The 23,367-nt window shown below is 41.4% G+C and overlaps 1 protein-coding gene across 1 annotated transcript in view; it reads left to right on the top strand.

Moving 5' to 3' along the window:
- The window catches only part of LOC128535777 (ryanodine receptor 3), a 196,135-nt gene that overhangs the window by 59,530 nt on the left and 113,238 nt on the right, over positions 1-23,367 (top strand). Inside the window, 8 exon segments of the mRNA XM_053509826.1 lie at positions 665-764; positions 2,294-2,387; positions 6,416-6,490; positions 8,066-8,222; positions 15,953-16,117; positions 16,361-16,482; positions 17,808-17,988; positions 20,491-20,626. Coding sequence (XP_053365801.1) covers positions 665-764; positions 2,294-2,387; positions 6,416-6,490; positions 8,066-8,222; positions 15,953-16,117; positions 16,361-16,482; positions 17,808-17,988; positions 20,491-20,626 — 1,030 coding nt within the window.

Here is a 23,367-nt window from a genome sequence, read left to right as displayed (position 1 = left end):
TACCATCTGATTGGCGGATTAAATAGTTGTGTTAATGGCCATTTGAACAGGTGTTCAAAAGTGTTTCCCACTTGACATTTTGCTGAAAGCATAATGAGCAGGTATTAATGCAGACATAGTGAAATTAAGGTGGATATTTCATCTCTATCAATTTAATCTTAATTTAAAAGTATATCATTAAGTAAAGTCCCATGGGAAACAAACTTGAAGACTGGGCAAAGTATTGTTATCTGGCTAGGAAGGCAAATTTATTGTTATCTTTATTCTTACTGTAGCCACAATTCTTTTTGGTTGCTGCTGTTTTGTAAAAACAACTCTTACTAGATTTTACACCATTGTGGTTTTGATGCTTAATTTGATGATTAGTTCATATTATTATTATCTAATTGAATTGTATAATTAATATTGTTTTTAGTAATATTAGTCAGCTTGCTCAGTTGTTGGTGTTCATTGTATTGTAGATTTTGAATGAGCACTAAACGGAGGGTTGTATGTGTCAACTCGAACATCTTTGGTGTCAAAAACTATATACTGTATACATTTATATATGAAACTATTTAGGGTTTTATTCTTCAAGCTTTTTTTTTCATGAAACATCTGTTTTAAGTGTTAATGAGAATGTTAATGTGTTGCTATGGTAACTGATGTCTTCACTGTTCTCCAGCACCTGTCCATCTCCAATGGCAACATCCAGGTCGATGCATCTTTCATGCAGACTCTGTGGAATGTCCATCCCACCTGTTCAGGCAGCAGTGTGGAGGAAGGTGCAGTATAAGCATTCTGTTTAGCTAAAGCGTCCTGTGGATCTGTGTGCTTTAGCTGAAACTAGACTTATATGTAATACAGTATACTTCATTGCCTTGCAATCATACCCCTTGAACTTTTCCACATTTTCTCATGTTACAACTTGTTAAATTAAAAAAAGAAACTGTGTCCAAATTAGGTTGAATTAAGCGGTCCGGCCCTGATGGATCAGGAGACAAACACACACATGTGCAGGCATAATGTCTGAAGATCTCTGTTTATTCTCAGCAAAGAGAGCACAGTAAAAGCGGTGCTACGTCCCGAACATCAAAAGAACCAATCATTAACATGTCATAGAGGGACCCGGAGACAGACAGGAGAGAGGAAATACATCTGCATTCTACTGGTTAAACAAAAGGGTTTTGGTGGACAAGAGCCGTATGACTGTATATCTGTCTGGATACAGGATATAGAAGGTGTTACCACATAAGGTATCAGGAAGCACAGTGAGGGGTCTGTTTTTAGGGCACAGGAATCTTTTTATTATATTATAACGCCTTACAATATTATATAATACCTTAAACAATTTGAGACTAAGACTGGGGCGGAGGTTGACCTTCTAGCAGGACAACGACCCTGAACATAAGTGTCTGGTAGCTCAGTGGTTACGTCCTTGGACTACGGTTCAGAAGGTCCCATATTCAAATCCCACGGCCGTCACTTTTGGGCCCTTGAGCAAGGCCCTTAACCCTCATCTGCTCAGATGTATAATGAGATAAAAATGTATGTCATCATTCTGGATAAAAGCATCTGCTAAATGCCTAAATGTAAAAAAAAAAAAAAAACATAAACCCAGAGCTACAATGTGACTCCAATTAAGAATCTGTGACAAGACTTAAAAATTGACCTTCACAGACGCTATTCATCCTGACTGAGCTTAGGCTATTTTGCAAGGAAGAGTGGGCAAAAAATTCACTTTCTAGATGTGAGACATACCCCAAAAGACTTGCAAGCTGTAATTGCAGTGAAAGGTGTTTCTACAAAGCAGAAGGCGGGCTGAAATGTTTGCCACACTTTTTAGATTATTTATTTGTAAAAAAAAAAATTCAAGGGCTTAGAATACATTTGCAAGGTACTGTACTGTAATTATTTAATCACCATTAAATAATATCCATTACACAATCAGACCTGCCAAACTTTTTGTCTTAAAGGTTATATATTTTTAAAATAATTTTTTTATGCATAATTAGTATGCATTTGTCAATCAAGAATAAGCCAAAAGTGTAGTCTTTTTCTCCCTAATTAAATATGAGATTAAGCCCAATTTCAGATGACTTTCTATGGATTTTTAATTTATACTGAGAGAAATCCTTGCCCCCTTCCCTCATGTCTCATGACTGTGTAGAGTTTATTTCAGCAGGAAAAAAAAAATTCAGTCCGATTTTATGTGATCACTAAACAATTGTATTAATATCTATTTTATTGAGATGTTTTTTTTTCTTGTAAGGGTTTCTGCTCTGGTCAGAATTTTCCCTGTTTTGTTCTGTAGGCTATCTCCTTGGTGGTCATGTGATGCGTTTTTTTCATGGTCATGATGAGGTTTTGACGATCCCCGGCTCAGATCAGAGTGAGGAGCAACAAAGGTGAGTATTTAGATTGCATTAATGAACAGACTGGATATGTAAATGATCAAATTATCTGATCACGATTTACTCGTACAGTTTTTCACTCCTCGTTTTGCTTTAAGGTAAAGGGAGGAACTCGTAATTGTCATAGGCTAACTTTTTTGTTTTATAATTATATTGAGCATATGTGCAGTATATGCATGTAAATGGTTAGAGACTTCATCTGTGTGTAACAGATCAGAGTTTGCTCTTCTCATGGTTTGACATGCATGTGAAGCCTGGATTCATTTTAATCATCATATTGAGTTTAACATCATGTTGCAAAATATATATTTTTTTCCTGGCTCTGTATTGTGTTGTATATTCATGCAAATTCCTGAGCAAAAACTCTCTTACACAAATGACATTTTTAGTCACTTAAATGCTACAGTATCTCGTGCCTAATTAACTGCATTCACCCGCAGGCCTGTGCAGACAAGGGTTGCCAGATCATGCACACAAAATCCCCATAAACAATGCTAAAGCCTTGCCTATTAAGGCAAAAAAAACAACAACAACAGTATTATAACTCATACCTGGGCTTAGTGACATGCACAAACTTTCTTTCACTAAAACTAGCCTATTCTTTTTTATTACCAATATATTTACATTATAATTACTACTTACTGTACATCATAAATACATCATAATTACTACTACAATTATCCCATTTTTTTCATTCACTATTGTTCAGAGTACTGACCTTCTTATTTAAATAAATAGTAAATGAGTCTTAAACAAAAAATACCAATGCCTTATATTTTACTTTAATTTAACAATTGAATATGGACTATTTTATTTTACGATTTAATTTAATCATTGGGCAACTTGTATGTTTTTTTTCGATGACAGGTGAGTGTTCCTTGCTCTAATTTTTCTAAGTAATAAAAGAAATACTTTTTCCTTTTTAGGTTCGTCCAAAAATTGATCCAATCTGTGACAAAAAACTGTGACCTGAACTGTGGGTTTTGCGATCTGTCGCACCCCTAGTGTCACTACAAGACTACTAGTTGTTAATGAACAACTGAACCTCACATCCAATTGTGGACTTTTCCTAAACTGTCACAAAGTTTACACCGAGTTGTTCAGGATGTCTGTGTGTGCTGTAGCATCACAATTACAATGATGCAGGACATAATGGGGACCAACTGAAACTCGTTCCGGGATGACAATTCCTTTGTGCACAAACGAAATGGAGTAAACATGGAGTAAAACTTTTTGAATAACTTTAAAAATGTAGTGCAAAGCTTACCTGAAAGGGTTGATGTTATTATAACAAAGAGATGCTGGATCTAGAATGAGTTGCCCAAAAAATCAAACCCATGTGTGACAGTCAGCTGTCCACAAACTTTTGCCCATGTAGTGTAAATCAATGATTCCAAACCTTGATCCTGCCCTGCAGATTTTCGTATTTTGTCCTTGTGTTTTTAAACATATCCACACCTATTCAGAAAAGGCTGTTAATAATCATAGCTGATTAGTTCTGTCAGGTGCACTGAGAGCAGAGAAAACACCAAAATGTGCAGGTAGGGGGTTGGAACAGGGTTGAGAACTACGGGTGTAGAAACCCATGCATTTTTCCCTTTCGGTGATATAATCAAAATGTACTACATATACATTGTCATACACTAAGATTACCATCCCATACATTAAGCTTTGATTACAGCACACGATGTGATGGACAGGTAATTTTTTAACAATTAATTGTCATGCTCCCATAAACCGCTCTCCCACAATCTGTCCTATAGTCCTGGAATGTTCCTGTGCCATCAGGGAGAAAAAAAACTCTCTATTGATGTGATACCCTGGTCATTCACTACATTCAGGTCATCAGCTGACTTTATTTTATTGCCACATAACTTTGCAAAGTCAACTGAAGTAACCTAAGATCATAAAATCATAAGATCATAAAATTCTTATGGCCATACAACTGTTTAGTCTAGGGCTGCTACTAAGGATTATATTAATAATCGATTAATCTGTCGATTATTTTTTTCGATTTTCGAAATCGAATCTGATTTTTTTTTTTAAAAAGAAAAGCATTCGTTTTCAACCTTTTCATTTAAAAACAGACCTAAAATCTTTAGAAAGTGCACAAACATGTTGTTCCTTGAGCTGTTATAATAATAATAAAATAAAATAAAAATAAACTAGCACAAAAAAACTTACACCTGTATGCTTTACATCTGCCAAATATATACAGTGGATTATATACAGGAACCTTGGATTATGAGCATAATTCATTCCAAAACACTCGTAAACCAAATTAAAATTTTAAAAACACACTAACGGAATCACTGCTGTAAAGTTAAAATAAAACAAATTTACCTGCACTTACCAGCAGGCAAAGAGCAGACTAAGCCTTGAGCAGAGGGAGAAAATGCTATAAAATAACTTTTCTAATGAGACTTGCTTTTGCCTTACACGCTGTAGACACACGCATACAGACACAAAATAAAATATGTTTTCTTTCACAAAATTGACGGTTCAGCACTATCATTGCAAGTTTGATTGTGTTAATGGGCTCTTAACCCAGTTCCAGTCATTTTTAATCACTTTTTGCTTGATGCAGTGCACCAATTTACCCCTTGTGATGGTGATTTTCTTTTGGTCAGGCAGTGTACACTGTTAGCTAAACACCTGTTAACTTTGATGCTAAGATCCAGTGACATTTTTTTTTTTTTACTTCATCCTTTTGTTTTCATTAATAGCAAATATGATTCTTATTGCTTTGCCTTATTGCAGTGTGAAATCTCAAAATAAGTAAAGCAGTATGTGAATATGTGTGTGTGGGTAAAAGAGTGAGAATACAGGCCTGCTAAACTGGGTCAAGGCGAAGGTGACAGAGCCTTAAAAACTTCCACAGCGCCACTGAAGAACTGTTATATCCATCCTCCTCCCTTCATCAGTGACTATTTTTAGTTCAGAGATGCAGGATTAGATGCTGTTTGTCAGCTGTGACTTAGGCCTCTATGGTTGGTTGCAGAAATTTAGTTAAGTCTTAAAGCTTTCACAGTAGAAGGTAAAGTAGTGGAGTTGAAGCATGGTGCTTTGTTTTTTTTAATTAAGCTTAAGCCTGCGACTTAAAACGTATGATTTGGTGTGATCATGCTTAATAAAAAAAATTGGATTTGGTCACACGTGCTTAATGTCATGGTATCCTTATGGACACTGTTCTCTATTTTGTGTTTCAGGACTTTTATTTAACCTTGCTTTCTTTTCCCTGTCGTTGTTATGTTCTTTTGTTCACTCTCAATTTCTTTGTTGGAAATGAAAATGTACGAAATTGTACAGCGGTTGGTCATGAGATGGATCTCCCAGACATAAGCTGATGCTAAACTCCAGCCCAGTGCCCACACCATATCCCAGGGCAGTAGACTCTAACCTGGCACCCAAGTCAAGGTTCCAATCATCTGTACCAGTTTCCAACTGCCCAAGCACAGACCCAGTGCCCATGCCAAGTTTCTACCTGGCCATGTGCTTTTGCCGCATGCTTCAGGCCTCAAGCTGAACTCAACCGTCTTCCTATCACATGAACTGACATGGTGTGGTTGAGGGGCTGTCTGGGCCACCTTTAAAACTTCTAGAGCTGCACCTTAGAGGGGGTTTTATTACAGTAACCTATAATAGGTGCATTAATATGTTTCCCTGGGACTTTTTTTTTTGTTGTGAATGTTTGTTGTTCATAGTTCATTACCTGTGTACTTTCTGTTTTGGTAACCAATTAAAATTACTTGACCTATTTAAGTTTTGTTCATTCTTTGCTTTTTTTTGTTAGCCATTAATAAATGTTGGTATAAAAATGTACAAAGGAACATTTGTTGCAAGAACCTGTGTTTCCTGCTTATATCATACTTCGCCTTGTTTTTAGTTCAAGGCAATTGTGACATGTTAAATTTCAAAGGGTTTGCCTGCAATTACAGCCAATCTCATCATTCTTGACATTTATAACTGCAGTATGATCGTTTTTGCAAAATAGTTGATCTTGTGATCTTTGTGTTTTGTAGAATAGTCAACTATGAGACTGGCAAAGTAGGGGCCAAGGCCAGATCTCTTTGGAGATTGGAACCGCTACGGATCAGGTGTGTATTTCCCACTTTACACTGACAATTCTTTTGTAAACCTTGCCCTTTAATCTTTAATCTTTATGTCTTCAATTTTATATGTAATTAACTGGATAATTTGACATAAAAACCCAAACAGCTGCTAATTCCATTTAACTAATCAGGTGGCAGCAGTGCCTTTAGCTCATGACTTTAGTTTGGTTGTGCGCATTTTAAAACATAAGAACTGCCATTCATGATACATCACAGGGCAGTGTAAAACACTCAAAGGAAAGATTTATTTGCCCTTATCTAGAAATAAGCTTGGGGATCTGTCTGTGATTCTCTAGTGACACTGTGAATGTGATAGGTGATGGACTAGAATTACATAGCTCTCACCTTGGCTTCCATTATAAGGATTTTAATTATTTGATATATTGAGAGTAGGGAAAAAAAAAACTTTCATTGCACCACACAGCAGCCTATGCTTTTCTCAGTACTGACTATTTTCCTGTTTTATGCTGCCACCACCAAGTATCACCATACAGTAGGTCGCATATTGGTACAGAAGCTTGCACTACAAATTAGTCCTTCTAATGATGGAGTAATTATTTATTTATTTTCACCCTGTTACCATTCCTGGGTACCAATTTCCCCCCACCTTGCAGGTGGCCAGCTTTCACATTAGTAACATTGTTCCACACTTGATTATACCTGCTAATTTAAACCATCACTGATACAGGGGGTGGCAATATGCAGTTAGTTGGTTTGCGAAACACCAGTGTACACAAAACAGAAGAGTACAAGGAAGCAGCAGGGCCGAAAATGATTAATATTTTGTCCAGGGTGTACTCAACCCTGTGCCCAGAGGCCCTTGGGATAGGCTTCAGGCTTCCTCTGAACCTTTACAGCAGGGGTCACCAACTGACCTTGATCATGACCTTAAAGCCTTTTAACTTAATAAAATAAATAGATCAAACATTATTTTTTAATAAACTCATATTTCTATCAGGCACAGCTGAGCTGTTTGGGTCCTACGATGCCACAGGTTCCTGTGCTTACTGTTGCTACATTCAGATGATTCGTCATCCGTGCAGGGAAGCATGCAGAGAGCGGCACACAGACAGATGAAACTTTTAATAAGTGAAAAACAATGGCGTTCTCAAAAATTATGAAAGTTGTCGCTGAGTTTTCCGAGATGAATGGGTGGGAAATGTATTCGCATTTATTCTTCTTGCACGATGCTGTGGTTGTCAAAAGTGGAAACATTAAGTGAAACCCTCATCAGTTTGGGGTAAAGGCCCAGTATGAGCGATCGAAACTGCCCGTCTCTCACTCACCCACCCGCCCAACAAAAAGCAGATGAATGTTCACTGAGAATACAGTACACATAATACTGTGGATAATGTTGAGAGGAATGTGTGTTCAGTGCAGAGGTCGTTTTACAGTGATCTTTCTCTGTCCACATTTTTCTCAGCTGATACACAGTTGGTGTCAGGGTCAATGCTGTATTGACAGTGGTCTGCTGCACAAATATTAGCATAGTTTTTTTTTTTTTATTGTTTCCTGTGATGATTATACATGTCGATGTGTATCTGTGTGCATGCTGTGCAGTTGGTGTGGCAGTCATATCCGCTGGGGGCAGCCATTTCGCCTGTGCCACCTCACCACTGGTCATTATCTGGCCCTGACTGAAGACAAAGGCCTCGTGCTGCAGGATCGGGAGAAATCCGACACAGTCTCCACCGCCTTCTGCTTCCGAGCCTCTAAGGTTACACTCTCTGACGTTACACCTGTTAGGACAGCAGACATGTTTCCGCTTTGTTTCAAGGATTACAACAGAGCCAAAAGCAGCACTGCTTCTTAGAAGCTTTCAATGAATTTGGATGTGGTAATCTAGGATATTGATCTAGGATCAAAACTAATTTAAGAACATGTGAGCTTTGTAGTTATGGATGTTTTGAGAAAGCAGAGAGCTTTTTTTATTTTTTTTATTTCATCAACCTAGTGCAAATGCCTGTGCATTGGTTTTGGACTGATGTGATGAAGGTATGTGTTTACTGTAAGGTATGATGAGACCCATGTGCACATTTATTTTAAACAACCCCCTTCTTCTCTGACTCTTATTCTTGATTAGAGTGGTTCCTAAAAGCTTTAACTGATCTAAGGATAATAATGTTTCTGATCTTTGGAGATCAAAAAATGGAATGGATGGAAACACATATTCCTAACAAATCTATATTTTTGTTTTTAAATCGTAGGTGATTTAATTGCATGCCATTTGTTGTTCATTTCTCAGGCTTTTTGTCTACCGTTAAATTATTCCCCATGGGAAAATAATTGAAGCATCGCAGTAATTATAGCAATGATTCAGCTTCTGGACGCTTCTCATGCAACTTGATGTCTCTCTGTGTATCTGTCTGTCTCAGTCTGTGCCTGCTGTGTGGGGGCTTTTGTAATTATGAGTCAGCTCAGCAAGGGAGGTCAGCCCTTCTCCTTGACTGGCTTAATCCGTCCATCATTGCAAATTGTTTCCTTATACCCAGCTCACTCAGCACCTGCAGGTTACCAGGATTAAATGGATTCTTACGGTTTCTTGTGACAGCTTGTTGACCTACTTGTCAGGGGACCAAAACTTTATTTTAAATGTTATATTTAAGCAATATCATACGAGAGGGAGTGCTTTTGTGCTGGAGATCAGATTGTGGCAAAAAATCTGAAGAACATCAAGCAGAAGAGACTTAGAGTAAACAACACTAATGGACATTACATCAGTGGAAAACTGTGCTTTGGTCCGATGAGTCGAAAGTATGTCTTTGTTAGATGTACTGTAGAGAGGGTGAAATGATGGCTCCTGAATGTGTGGTTCCCATCGTGAAGCATGGAGGAGGAGGTGTGATGATATGGGGGTTCTTTGCGTTTGACACTGTTGGTGGTCAAAACTGAGGGTACACTAAACCAGCATGGCATTCCATCATTAGTGGGCACCACAGTTGTGCTGATATCCAGCACAACAGCACGACCTCGAGTGTGATAGTCCTTTTACACAACAGTTCCACAAACACTTTTTATTATCAACAGATTAGGTTCTCTTTCAAGCATACGTTTCGGTGTCTCACTAAGGGATACGCCCCTTCCGCGTATTCTTCAGAAGTCCTATTACACTACGCCAGCCCCAATTGGCTGGCAGACGTGACGCTGTGTCTGGGAGTGACCTCCCCCCCCTCCGTATAAAAGGGGCAGCACAGCGTCACTTCGCTATTCAAAAACCTCTTCTCGCTTCACACCAGAAGCCTATCTTTCAGAACGACTGGTCACCACACCGTCTTTCGCCTAGCTCCTTTTATCGACACTCCAGTTGATTCTAGGACCGTTTAAAAGCAATATGGCTGCAGCAACGCAGACCGCTAAGGCTAGAGAGGGAGGAGACGTGCGTATTTGTGTTTGTGGGAACAAAATTTCGAGCAAAGACACACACCAGGTCTGCTCGTCATGTCTTGGGCTGAAACATGCGCAACTAGCGCTAGACAACCCCGGTTCATGCGAACACTGCGCACGCTTCACCGCGAAGAGCCTTCGTCGCAGGCTAGCGCGCCAAGCCAGCCTGTCGGGCCTCGACCCACTCCTCTTACCTAGCCCCACTCCAGCTGCCACCCCACAGGTATCCATCCCTGTGGAGCTGCCCACCACGGCAGCCTTATCCTGGGGTGAACAGCTCGACGTCTGCGCCCCTCTACCCAGTGTGCTCAGCACTGACGAAGAGGAAGGCGCGCTAGACTTCGAGGAAGAGGGTCAGTCCGACTTTCTCCTTTCTGAGGAAGAGGAGGATCTCGAGGACTCTCCTTTCCTTCCACCCGTGCACTCAGCACAGCCTCTTGCCGCGACAGGAGCCGCTGAAGCTATGGAAGGGGCACCATCCCCGCTCCTGAGCGTCGACCTGCAGGACGTGTGCAAACGCGCCGCGGAAAAGCTGAATATTCAGTGGCCGACTGTAGTGGCAGAGACTGCAAAGTCTCGATACGAAGGTAAGAGGCTGCCGAGAGCGAAACGGGCGGCACGGCAGCTCCTTCCAGTCTTCCCAGAGCTCCTGGAGGAGCTCGCGGTGACATGGAAGGAAAAACCGTTTACGAGCAAGACGCCAGTGCAGGGGGGATCTGCACTCGACGTGGAGGGCATGGAAAGAGAGGGACTTTTCAGGATGCCCCCTATGGAACGGTTAGTGGCTGCGCACTTGCTCCCGAGACACACGGCGGCTGCAAATCCGTCGTTGCCGTCGAAAACGGAGCGCTTCCAGTCAAACATGACGGAACGCGCATACAAGGCAGTCGCGCTCTGCGTCAGAGCTCTAAACGCGACCTCTCTGCTGACCGCGTACCAAGCGGAGCTGCAGGACGAAGCCTCGGCCACACCAGGTCAGACACAATGGGAGGAGATCTGTATAGTGACAGATCTCTCTCTGAGGCTTCAGAGGTGCGCGGTACAAGCCGCGGGGAAAGCAATGGCCACGATGGTCATTCAGGAGAGAGGCCGGTGGCTCAACTTGGCGAATCTCTCCGACAGAGAGAAAGAGTCTATCTTAGATGCACCAGTGGTGGCTGACGGAATCTTCGGCTCGGCTCTCACCCTGATGCAAAAGAGATGTGAGGAGAAAAAGAGGGATGACGAGGCGCTACAGCTTTGTATGCCCAGGAAGGCACAGGCGGCACCCCCCCCGCCACTCAGGCAGACCTTCGCACAGGTCACAGCCCGCCCTTCCCCCAGTTATCGCATCCCCAAACGGCAGAGGCCGAACACAAGTTCAGCTGGCCAAGGCGGAGTCGCAGAGCAAAGATCTCCCTGGCAGAGAAGAAACTATCCGCCAGCGGCAACTCAGACGGCACAGCCTGCTCCTCAACCCCATCCTCATCCTCAACCCCATCTTCAGGGAGTGAGGAGGAAGAAGAAGGCCGTTTGATGGGGTCTTTCCTCGGGAAGGGAACCAACAGCCCCCCATTTCGCTAGTTCCCGACCCTCAAATGTTGAAAAGGACGAGTTCCGAGGTCCGAAGTTGTTCTGTGTGGAGGGGAGAGCCCGGGTGGGCCAGGGGCAAGACAGTAAAGCGAAAGAGGAACGGTGCAGCAGTGTACATACATCAATGTATCACAAGCATGTCTCACGTTCAAACCCCAATAAAGCTTTTACTGAACCCCCAAAAAATATCAAAAAATATATCTCCCCAAAAAATGTTGCAAAACATATCAATAAACCAAAATATAACGTCACCTCGGGGAGCTGTCGCTCTCACAGAGGTGATGGATCACACAGATTCTGTCAAACGCTAAGTGCCCGCGCATGCGCAGTACAGACCACAGAACCGTCCGTGACTCAGCCGCGCGAGGGCGCCAGAACACTGCAGATACGCAGCTGGCAAGAATGCACGCAGTCCCGCTGGGTATTAAAGACAATACAATTCGGGTACAGACTGCAATTCGCAACTTCCCCTCCAAAATTCAAAGGGATAATTCATTCCCAGGTGAAGGGGGAGTTGAAGCATGTCCTTCAGGAGGAAATTTCCTCTCTGTTGAACAAAAAGGCAATAAGAGTGGTTCCACCAGAGGAGAGCCACAGCGGGTTTTACTCGAGATATTTTCTCGTCCCAAAGAAGGGAACCCAAGCCCTCCGCCCAATACTAGATCTACGTGCGCTGAACGTATACCTAAGGAGATACAAATTCAGAATGCTCACGCATTCTACACTCCTACAAATAGTGCGCCAGGGAGATTGGTTCACATCAATCGATCTGAAGGACGCATATTTTCACATAAAGATATACCCGCCACACAGGAAGTTTCTGAGATTTGCCTTCCTTGGTGTGGTATACGAATATCTGGTGCTACCATTCGGCTTGTCCCTCAGCCCCAGAGTATTTATAAAATGTACAGAAGCGGTGCTCACCCCGCTCAGGGAGAAAGGCATTCGTCTCGCTACTTACATAGACGATTGGCTTGTGACAGCTCGCTCGGAACAAGAAGCGAGAGAGCACACAGCGATACTTCTGGAACATATACAGAAACTGGGGCTAAGATTGAACACAGAAAAGAGTGTTCTCACTCCCACACGGTCCATAGTGTATCTGGGACTGTCGCTGGACTCAGTGAACTTCAGGGCGCGACTATCGGCAGACAGGGTGAAAAGATTCACCTGTTGCATGACCCACTTTCAGAGGGGAAACAAGGTTTCCTTTCGTACATGCCTCAGATTATTAGGACTGATGGCCTCAGCCCTGATGGTTATCCCGCTAGGGAGACTACATATGAGGGAATTCCAGCGCTGGGTAGCGTCCCAAGGGCTGGACCCGGTACGTCACTCACGGAAAAGGGTAAGAGTGACGTCAGAGGCAGTTCTGGCACTGCGCCAATGGAAACGCCCGAACTTCCTGACTCAAGGGGTATCCATGGGTGTAGTTCGGCACAGGAAGATAATAACGACGGACGCGTCGCTGTCCGGTTGGGGGGGCATTCACGAGGGCAGAATAGTGAATGGGAGATGGGGTCAGCATATGACCAATCTTCACATAAACTATCTAGAAATGCTAGCTGTTTTTCTGACGCTAAAGCATTTTCTTCCTTTTCTGAAAGGAGAACATGTCCTTGTGAGAACGGACAACACGACAGTTGTAGCCTACATAAATCGTCAGGGAGGCCTCAGATCACTCCTTCTGCACACGTTAGCACGCAGACTGATCCTATGGGGCAGTGTCAACCTTCTATCCCTGAGAGCGACACACGTACAGGGTGTGATGAATCGGGGCGCGGATCTGCTGTCCAGGGGAAATCCCCTCTACGGGGAGTGGAAACTGAACAGAGAAGTGATCGAACAGATCTGGGGCATGTATGGCAGAGCGACAGTGGATCTGTTCGCGTCCCAGGACAATGCCCAGTGTCACCTGTTCTTTTCCCTGAAGGACCAGAGCGCGCCCCTGGGAATAGACGCGCTAGCACACGAGTGGCCTCGCACTCTCCTATACGCATTCCCACCGATAGCGCTCATATCACCAACACTCTGCAGAGTAAGGGAGGAAGGTATGAGACTAATACTAATAGCCCCGAGATGGCCGGGGAAACACTGGCTTGCGGAGATTATACATATGCTGTACGACAAGCCGTGGTCTCTCCCGCAGCGCAGAGACCTTCTGTCACAAGAGGAGGGGGAAATCTTCCATCCTCATCCGGAACGACTGGCACTATGGGCCTGGCCAGTGAGTGGTCCAACTTAAGTAAAACTGGTCTACCCGACAGTGTTATCAAAACCATACAGAATGCCAGGGCGGCATCAACTAGATCTCTTTATGATTGTAAATGGAATGTGTTCGAACGCTGGTGCGCAACTAGACACGAGATTCCTTTTCAGTGTTCAGTGGCAGTAGTTCTTTCATTCCTTCAGGAAATGATAGACAAAGGCAAAGCGTTCTCAACCATAAAAGTGTTTCTGGCTGCTATATCGGCTTGTCACATTGGTTTTGATGATAAAACAGTGGGACAACATCCTTTGATATGCAGATTCATGAGGGGCGCGCGCCGCGCCCTGCCGGTCTCTAAACCACTTACCCCATCATGGGATTTGGGGTTGGTGCTTGATGCATTGTCTATGTCCCCATTTGAACCACTAGACAAGGCTGATTTCAAGGCACTGTCTTTTAAGACTGCACTATTAGTAGCTTTGGTCTCAGCGAAGCGCGTGAGCGAGATTCATGCTCTTTCTGTGCATCCAGCATGCTTACAGTTCATGTCCGGGGATGCGGGAGTAATTATGAAACCTAACCCGGCATTCATGCCTAAAGTCATTAGTGCGATAAGCCCTTTTGAGTTAAGGGCCTTCCATCCACCTCCTTTTGCTTCATCAGAGCAGCAAAAGCTAAACACGCTGTGCCCTGTGCGCGCTCTGCGCATTTATACAGAGCGGACCAGAGGGCTAAGGGAAAGTGATCAGCTGTTCGTTTCTTGGACGAAACCTCGTACAGGGAAGCCGATCACTAAACAGCGCTTATCACATTGGATAGTGGAAGCGATTTCATTGGCTTATTCCAGCAAGGGTCTAGAACCCCCAACTGGCGTACGCGCGCACTCGACAAGGGGAATGTCAAGTTCCTGGGCTCTTTTTAAGGGAATCACGTTACAGGACATATGTAAAGCGGCGAGCTGGTCATCTCCGCACACATTTGCCAGATTTTACAAACTGGACGTTACAGCTCAGACTTTAGCTCATGCAGTACTGAGCGTAGGGACAGATTCTAAAGACTAAAACTCGTTCAGCCCTAAAGGCTTTGGGTATGGTTGGCAGAAGACTTCAAGACAGGCTATCTGACAATACGGGAGTTAGAATATCCCATAGTGAGACACCGAAACGTATGCTTGAAAGAGAACAATAGGTTACTTGCGTAACCCCGGTTCTCTGATAGCATTAAGTGAGGTGTCTCACCAGATGACCCTCCTTGCTGTGTGAAGCGAGGAAGAGGTTGCTTGTTTTGAATAGCGAAGTGACGCTGTGCTGCCCCTTTTATACGGAGGGGGGGGAGGTCACTCCCAGACACAGCGTCACGTCTGCCAGCCAATTGGGGCTGGCGTAGTGTAATAGGACTTCTGAAGAATACGCGGAAGGGGCGTATCCCTTAGTGAGACACCTCACTTAATGCTATCAGAGAACCGGGGTTACGCAAGTAACCTATTGATTTGTTTGATTATTTAACTAGTTATTTTGTCCAGCCAACACATATTCCTTAGCGACTGGAAATTAATAGGGGTGAAAGTAGTTTGAAATTCTTGGCAGTACTATGTAGCCAAAAAGTGAGAAGAATAAACCATGGAGGTGGTGGACAGTCCTAAAATATTTTCTCTTATTCCTTTTTGAAGCATCAGTTTTCCTCTGGCATAAAATCACACAGATTATTCAGAGACAATTCGGAATGACTTAGCAACAGTTTTGAGGGAGACAAAGTGTTGTTTAAGATGGCATTACATTATCAGACGTTTTTTTTGTTGAAAGTGTTTCCTTGACTGGTTTTGAATGTGGGTTTTGGCAGGCAGCCGTTCTCCCCTCTTTCCAGGACTACAGACGATATAAACCTAATTTCACCCGTGATTACAAATGAAATTTAGTGTCATCAGTGGTTTTTAGAACATCTGTGACATAGAGTGAGACATAAAGTTAAAAGTCCCAGTGCTGTTATGCACTATATCAGAGTACTCAGTTGAAATCTACAGTAACAGTTTGATTAAATGGTATTATATGTATAAGTTAATTGACATGAATTTATATTTCTGTAATTTTAATCAGACTGGGATTACCATAAACAGTAAATAGTTTGTCTTGAACATGTCCTGTAAAACTCTGTGTTAACTTTATATAAGTCATAGAAATAATTTGCAAAGTAAAAGCCTTACTTGGCAATGCTGATGTTTAAAAACTATTGAAAGCATGAATTTGTCAATTCGGATGAAAAGAAAAATCTTTATGATGCTGCAGGAGAAGCTGGAGTCGAGTCTAAAGAAAGATGTTGAGGGCATGGGGGTGCCTGAGATTAAATATGGAGACTCTCTCTGTTTCATCATGCACGTGGCCACTGGCCTGTGGCTCTCGTACCAGGCACCAGATGTGAAATCAACACGATTGGGGCCTCTCAAGAGACGAGTGAGTCACTTCCATGTATTCTCCACATTGATTTTTGAGAAATAATATTTTCGCACTATTATACTGTTTTCACTTTTTTATTTGCTTAGGTGTTAGATGTGATGACGTGGCCAGTCGATACAAATTCAGTTTCAGCCACATTCTTGCGATTACATCAATGCAATAATAGATTCGCCAGTTGTTGCTTTTCAGGATGATTGAATCTTATAAGCTCCTTCTCACTTCTGCTTTGATTTCCATAAGGCATGTCTCCATGCGGAAGGACACATGGATGATGGCTTCACACTTCAACGCTGTCAGCATGAAGAATCACGTGCCGCACGTATCATCCGCAACACCACCAGACTCTTCAGTCATTTCATCAGGTATTGGACAATTCTATGCTTTTTCCATTATCATGTGGTTGTCTTTTGGAGAAATGGCATCCATATTATCATAGTTCATAGTGAGGGCATATAGTAATGCTAATGGTATATCTTTAATAACTTTACCATTTTAATGCATTTATAAGTTGAATTTGAGATGAAGGTCATTGCCCCTGGGCTGAGAATACATAACGGCTGCATTACAAATTTTATATTATTTGATAAAATTTTAATTCCCAGCCAAAGGCCAAACCTCAGCCACTGGATGTGGTCTCAGTCCCAAGCCTTGATAAAATGAGAGGGTTGCATCAGGAGTTTTAACATGGCCTTAATGTTACTCTACACCTTGTTACTTGTATGTTGTTGTATAAGTTGTGAACTGACTGCTTTAATGTTAAAATTTCCCTTTTGGAATAATAAAGCACATCTCAGGAAAGGCAGACCAAGAGCTACCTCTACTGCAGAGGATACGTTTATTACAATTATCAGCTTCAGAAACTGTCGATTTACAGCACCTCATATTAGAGCCCTGATAAATGTTTCTTGCCGGTCAAGCGGCAGACATATTTCAACATCCACTGTTCAGAGGAGACTGTGTGAGACAGGCCTTCATGGTCAAATTGTGGCAAAAAGTCAGAAGAACATCAAGCAGATGAGACTTAGAGTAAACACAAGTAATGGACATTATATCAGTGGAAAACTGTGCTTTGGTCTGATGAGTCCAAAGTATGTCTTTGTTAGATATACTGTGGAGAGGGTGAAAGGATGGCTCCTGAATGTGTGGTTCCCACTGTTAAGCATGGAGGAGGAAGTGTGACACTGTTGGTGGTCAAAATGAAGGGCACATTAGTGTGCCAGCATGGCTACCACAGCATTTTGCAGCGACATGCCATTCCATCATTAGTGGGACCATCATTTGTTTTCCAACAGAATATGACCCCAAACACACCTCTAGGTTATTTAATTCCTTCAATGTTGTTAAAATACCATTAAATGACTACCTCATGAGGCTTATGAGGCTTGCTGCCAAGAGTGTGGAAAGCTTACATTAATGCAAAAGGTGTGCGGGGAATCTGAACATACTGTATAGGCATATCAGTGAAAATGGTGGCACACAGCACTTGTTCACAGTAACTTGTCTACGTACATTATAATATCCATGTACAGTTGTAGTTGTAACTAATCTAATATTTGATTTTGAACATAACAACCTTTATTTTTTTTACCTGTGTGGAATGTTATACTGTATACCTCATTACAACGTGCTCATTACATTCTTTTGCCACATTATCATCAAATCTGATCTCTTGGCACTTACATCTCAGAGACCTGGATAATCTTGCTGGGAAGAATCGCTCAGCTGTTGTTCTCCCCATTGATGAGGTTCTGCAGACCCTTAATGACCTCATTACATATTTTCAACTCCCTGATGCCGAGCTGGAGCATGAGGAGAAGCAGATCAAGCTGCGATCACTGAAGAACCGTCAGAACCTCTTCAAACAGGAGGTCAGTTTCCTCGCTAGCTTTCAGGCAGGTTTGGACAAGCCACCTTTGTAATTTTGTGCATCCATTTTATAATGACAGTTTTATTGAGGTAATTTCTGTAGTGAATAAAGCAAGCTGAGGGTCCTACTTATTTTTCTAAGCTAGGTGTTGCCTACTGTGTACTACACCTATCTAGGGCTGTAGCTATCGAATATTTTAGTAATCGAGTATTCTACCAAAAAGTTAATCGATTAATCAAGTAATCCGATAAAATGTACTTTTGCTTAATTAAACAGCAATGTAAAATATATAAGAGAAACAAAGATTAATTGGTTTACTGTTTAGAAAAATCTACTTTTATTTTTTAACTGCATACAGCATTTTATCAAAAATAAACATTGTCATTATTCACAATACAAGGAATAGCTTATACCCCTATCTCATTTATGCGGTTTGACTCGCGAGTCAGATGCAGTGTTAGGCACCGTGAGTCGCCGCGACTGCCCGCCGACGTTCCGCGAAGTTCTGCGAGGTCCACCAAAAAAATTAAACATGTTTAAACATTTTTTTAAGGCGGCTTAAACGTAAAATTTTTGCGTGGAAAGATGGAAACATAATCGCAACGGCAAAACTCGCGGTGAATCATGATACATGGTACTTCCGGCCACCGCGCAAAACCACGTAGGTGAGATTAGGGATATTAAAGTTGCCTGAGATGAATAAAGTGCATTACAGTGCCATAATTTCTAAAAAAAAACTAAAAAAAGATATCATCATTTTTTGTAATCGAATTACTCGATTAACTCGAGGAATCGTTTCAGCCCTACACCTATCAATTGTATAATGACTGACTTTAACTTATATAATAAAATGGGCCATTCCAAATGTAAATACAATAATTAGCAGTTGAACAATTTAAATAAACAATGTTTAATCTAAAAAAACAATGTTATGATTGATAACTCCACATGTCAATCATAACAAAACCCGGTTTTGCTTTGCATCCAGAGAAATTGACTATAAGGCTTGTGGACACCTAATGCAAAATGCAACCATTGCCACAAAGCTGAAGCATCATAGTGTAAAAAGTCTTTTACAGTATGATGTCTTTTATAATATTACAGGATGTAATTTGTTCTTGTGCACTGGTGTGTCTGTATTGCTTTACAATTACACCAACACACCTTTGTTAGCCAGTGTGGGTTCTATGCCACTGTCCTGAGGCCCTTTGCCACTCTGTTGCAAATGAAACTGAGTGAATCTTGTTGGATTTTAAGCAAAAAGATGTTAAACAACAGTTAGTTTTACTGAGATCACTGCAACTTAGATTCAGCCGAACAGCTGTAGAAGAAGCCGGAAATGTGTTGCTACCAGGTGGACCAATTACAGTTGTTGCAGTCTGAGTCGCTGCAATGTGTAGTTACTTTTATGTGGAGGAGCACGTCAGGCTGTTTCGTAGGGTATGCGGCATGGAATTGACGCAGCGCCATAAATCACGCTTAAGCAGCACAGACATGTTTTACCATGACAACGCCCGTGTGCACAAAGTGTCATTCATGATATATGGGTTTCCAAGGTTAGAACAGAAGACCTTGAGTTGCCTGAACAAAGCTCTGACCTCGACTTCACTGAAAACCTTTGGGATTAACGTAAAAGGTGAATACTCTCCAGGCCTCCTCAAACAACGTCAGCACCTAAACTCATTCATACAGTATGTTGGAAAATGAATAAGCAGTCCCCCACAACCATACTCTAAAATTCAGAAAATGCCATATTAAGCATTTTAATGTAATGTTAGTTGTTTGTTTCAATAGCCCGACCTAAATAATGGTACTGAGCTTTAATACTAAACCAAATTTCTATGCAAATAACCAAAACAATATTAAAAGAACTACTTTTTACATTTTTAGTTATGCTGTGCACAGGGCAACATATCTTAGCCTTTTGTTGCATTGTTGTTAAATGAAAAAAATATTGAAAAATAAGATGCTCGTTAAATACCAGTTAAAGACATCAAATGGAACTTTTCTGTTTTTTCTAAGTGGAATAACAAAAACATTTCTAAAGGAATAGGCGACACGGTGGCTTAGTGGTTAGCACTGTCGCCTTGCACCTCCAGGGTCCGTACCCCTCGTACCCTTAAATCTTCTGGGATAGGCTTCAGACCCCCACAACCCTCTGTACAGGATAAAGAGGTATAGAAAAAGAGTAAGTGGGTAAATTTAATAAAATATTATGAACATTAGTTCCCTGATTTGGGGCAAACTACAGTGTGTTTGATCCACACTTTTGGTTCAAAAAAGTACAGATACACTAAACAGATAAAAGAAATGATTTTGGCTTACACTCCTGGTGAGTATCTTCTGTTTCACTTTGTGTCATGGCTTCGATCTCTCCAGAAAGCCCGAGCTCAGAGCAGTACTCTGGGGAAAAGAAGACACATATGGTCAATGTGACAGCAGAGGTCTCTTCCTTGACCTTTCTTACTCTTCCTTCGTCTCTCTTTGTCTTCTTCTGTCCTAGGGGATGCTAACATTGGTGTCTAACTGCATTGATCGTTTGAGTGTCTACAACAGTGCAGCACACTTTGGGGAATGTGTGGGACAGGAAGCTGGCACAGCTTGGAAAGACATTCTCAATCTGCTCTATGAGCTCCTGGGTAAGACAGTATAATGCAAAAAACGATTCCAGTAGTGTGTAGGAGTTTAGAAAGAAATGAGGATGAGAAATGAGTTTTTTTTTGTTTTGATATTGAAATCTTTAAAGATTATAATTTTGAGTAAATTTACCGGTAGGTTCCCAAGAAGTTGGGTGTGTTTTTATGTAAGAGAGAGGGAGAAGAAGTAGCAGTGTCTATATGCAGTATAAATAGTGTTTATAAGCAGTGTCACTCACTGGGTAACCACAGGTTTGTGCTTTTATTTTTTCATAAATAAAGGGTAAAAACCTGAAGATTAAAATTGTCTTGTTCAACAGTATATATAGATTGCTACTCATATTTTCTTATAGGTGTGATTTTTTTTGTAGTGCTGTTTGTTTACTATTATTTTTCTTTTATAAAGAAAGTTTTCCATATGTGCACACACATGTACATACATTACTTCCATTTTACTTTGCTTTTCTAGGTCAGCATACAAGGTTTAATATAATAAAAGAGCTTTTCCCCCCCCTACGGGGACTACAGTGACTTATGATCACACATACTGTTCAGCTGAGATGTTTTCTCAACAGATGGCTCCTGAATCCATGATGAAGTATGCTGTCTATCCTCATCAGTGTCTGATATGGCAACTGATGTACTTTCGAACCCTTACAAACAACAGTGACAGTGCTCTATCTATTCTAAAAAAAATCCAGAAAATTACATTGTAGGATTTAAAGAATTTATTTGCAAATTATGGTGGAAAATAAGTATTTGGTCAATAACAATGTATTTATGTTTTATTTTTAACAAAATAAAATACCTTTATTTAAATATATAATTTATATACCCTTGTTGGCAATGACAGAGGTCAAATGTTTTCTGTAAGTCTTCACAAGGTTTTCACACCCTGTTGCTGGTATTTTGGCCCATTCCTCCATGCAGATCTCCTCTAACGAAGTGTTTTGTGTTTACGTTTCATCTTCAATGCCCTTGCTGATGCAAGGAGGTTTTTACTCAAAATCTCACGATACATGGCCCCATTCGTTCTTTCTTTTACACGGATCAGTCGTCTTGGTCCCTTTGCAGAAAAACAGTGGATGGTGTTCTTTGGATGCAAGCATTCTTACTCCTCCAAACACAACGAGTTGAGTTTTTACCAAAAAGTTTTATTTTGGTTTCATCTGACCATATGACATTCTCCCAATCCTCTTCTGGATTATCCAAATGCTCTCTAGCAAACTTCAGACGGACCTGGACATATACTGGCTTAAGCAGGGGGACACGTCTGGCACTGCAGGATTCGAGTCCCTGGCAGTGCAGTGTGTTACTGATGGTAGCCTTTGTTCCTTTGGTCCCAGCTCTCTGTAGTTCATTCACTAGGTCTCCCTGTGTGGTTCTGGGATTTCTGCTCACATTTCTTGTAATCATTTTGACCCCACGGGGTAAGATCTTGCATAGAGCCCCAGATCGCGGGAGATTATCAGTGGTCTTGTATGTCTTTTTATTTCTAATAATTGCTTCCACAGTTGATTTCTTCACACCAAGCTGCTTAACTATTGCATATTCAGTCTTCCCAGCCTGGTGTATGTCTACAATTTTGTTTCTGGTGTCCTTTGACAGCTCGTTTACCAATTAATTCATTAAACATCCTACAATGTGATTTTCTGGATTTTTTTTTTCTTATTTTGTCTCTCATAGTTGAGGTATACCTATAATGAAAATTACAGGCCTCACTCATCTTTTTAAGTGAGAGAACTTGCACAATTGGTGGCTGACTAAATACTGTTCTGCCCCATTGTATATTCATTGGGCACTAACCCCTACTGTACATATAAGCAACCCCACAAGGTCTGCCGATAAGGAGGAGCTCTGATTCAATCGTCTAGCCATCAAAATCTGCCACTTGTTAAGGGTGCTCTGATCCATCAATGCCACTGTAATGAGCAAGTCAATACCATTTCCTTTACCAGGCAGGTTAATATTGGTGTGTGTGTGTGTGTGTGTGTGTGTGGTAGTAGGGGTAGTACCGTAATGCTTATCCATGAGACTTGAGATATAATGCATTGCTTTACACTCTATGTAAAGTACTGTACTGTATGTGATAAATTCCAATCTTCAATGCATTTATGCAAATATGTAGACAAATGCATATGACAAACAGACATGTGGTAAATCCAAATGTAAATTTTTAGGTCTATATTTTATGAAGACTTGGACACTTTTATTGACATTCTGCTCTGGGTGTTTCTGTTGCCTATTGGGAAATTTCGCATCTTACTGCTAGTTAAGACCTCAGCTCTGTATCCTTCACACGACGATGGTTATGCTAAAAAAGGAGAATTAGTTTGCTAGCCACATCTCAACTGCAGTCTTCAGCTGGCAGCATGTGCGTACAAGAACACAGATTTTAGATGCACAGTCTTATTCTCCATTTCTAACTGGCCAGGGCTATTTGACCTTGATAGTACTGTAGGCTTCTGTATTACTGTATTACTTACTGTATCTTTATACTCACTTATGCACCAGTAGGCTTAGGTCATTGACAGTATATGATGTATTGACATGCAGGCAAGATTACAGAGATAAATTACATTAGTAATATGATGGAATGCAGGCTCCAAATTTTGTCAAACATTTTTGGGGAAGTAAGGTTTTGCTATAACCACATTATTAATACTTTCTTGACTTTAGTGTCTTTAAGAGCAACAACTTATCTAGACATACAGCATACACATGTCTTTCAGAAGGTCTATGTT

This window comes from Clarias gariepinus, chromosome 13, assembly GCF_024256425.1.
Source record: "Clarias gariepinus isolate MV-2021 ecotype Netherlands chromosome 13, CGAR_prim_01v2, whole genome shotgun sequence".
Classification (NCBI taxonomy): Eukaryota; Metazoa; Chordata; class Actinopteri; order Siluriformes; family Clariidae; genus Clarias; species Clarias gariepinus.
The sequence above is the reverse complement of the archived record's forward strand: the minus strand, read 5'-3'. Positions and strand labels throughout refer to the sequence as shown.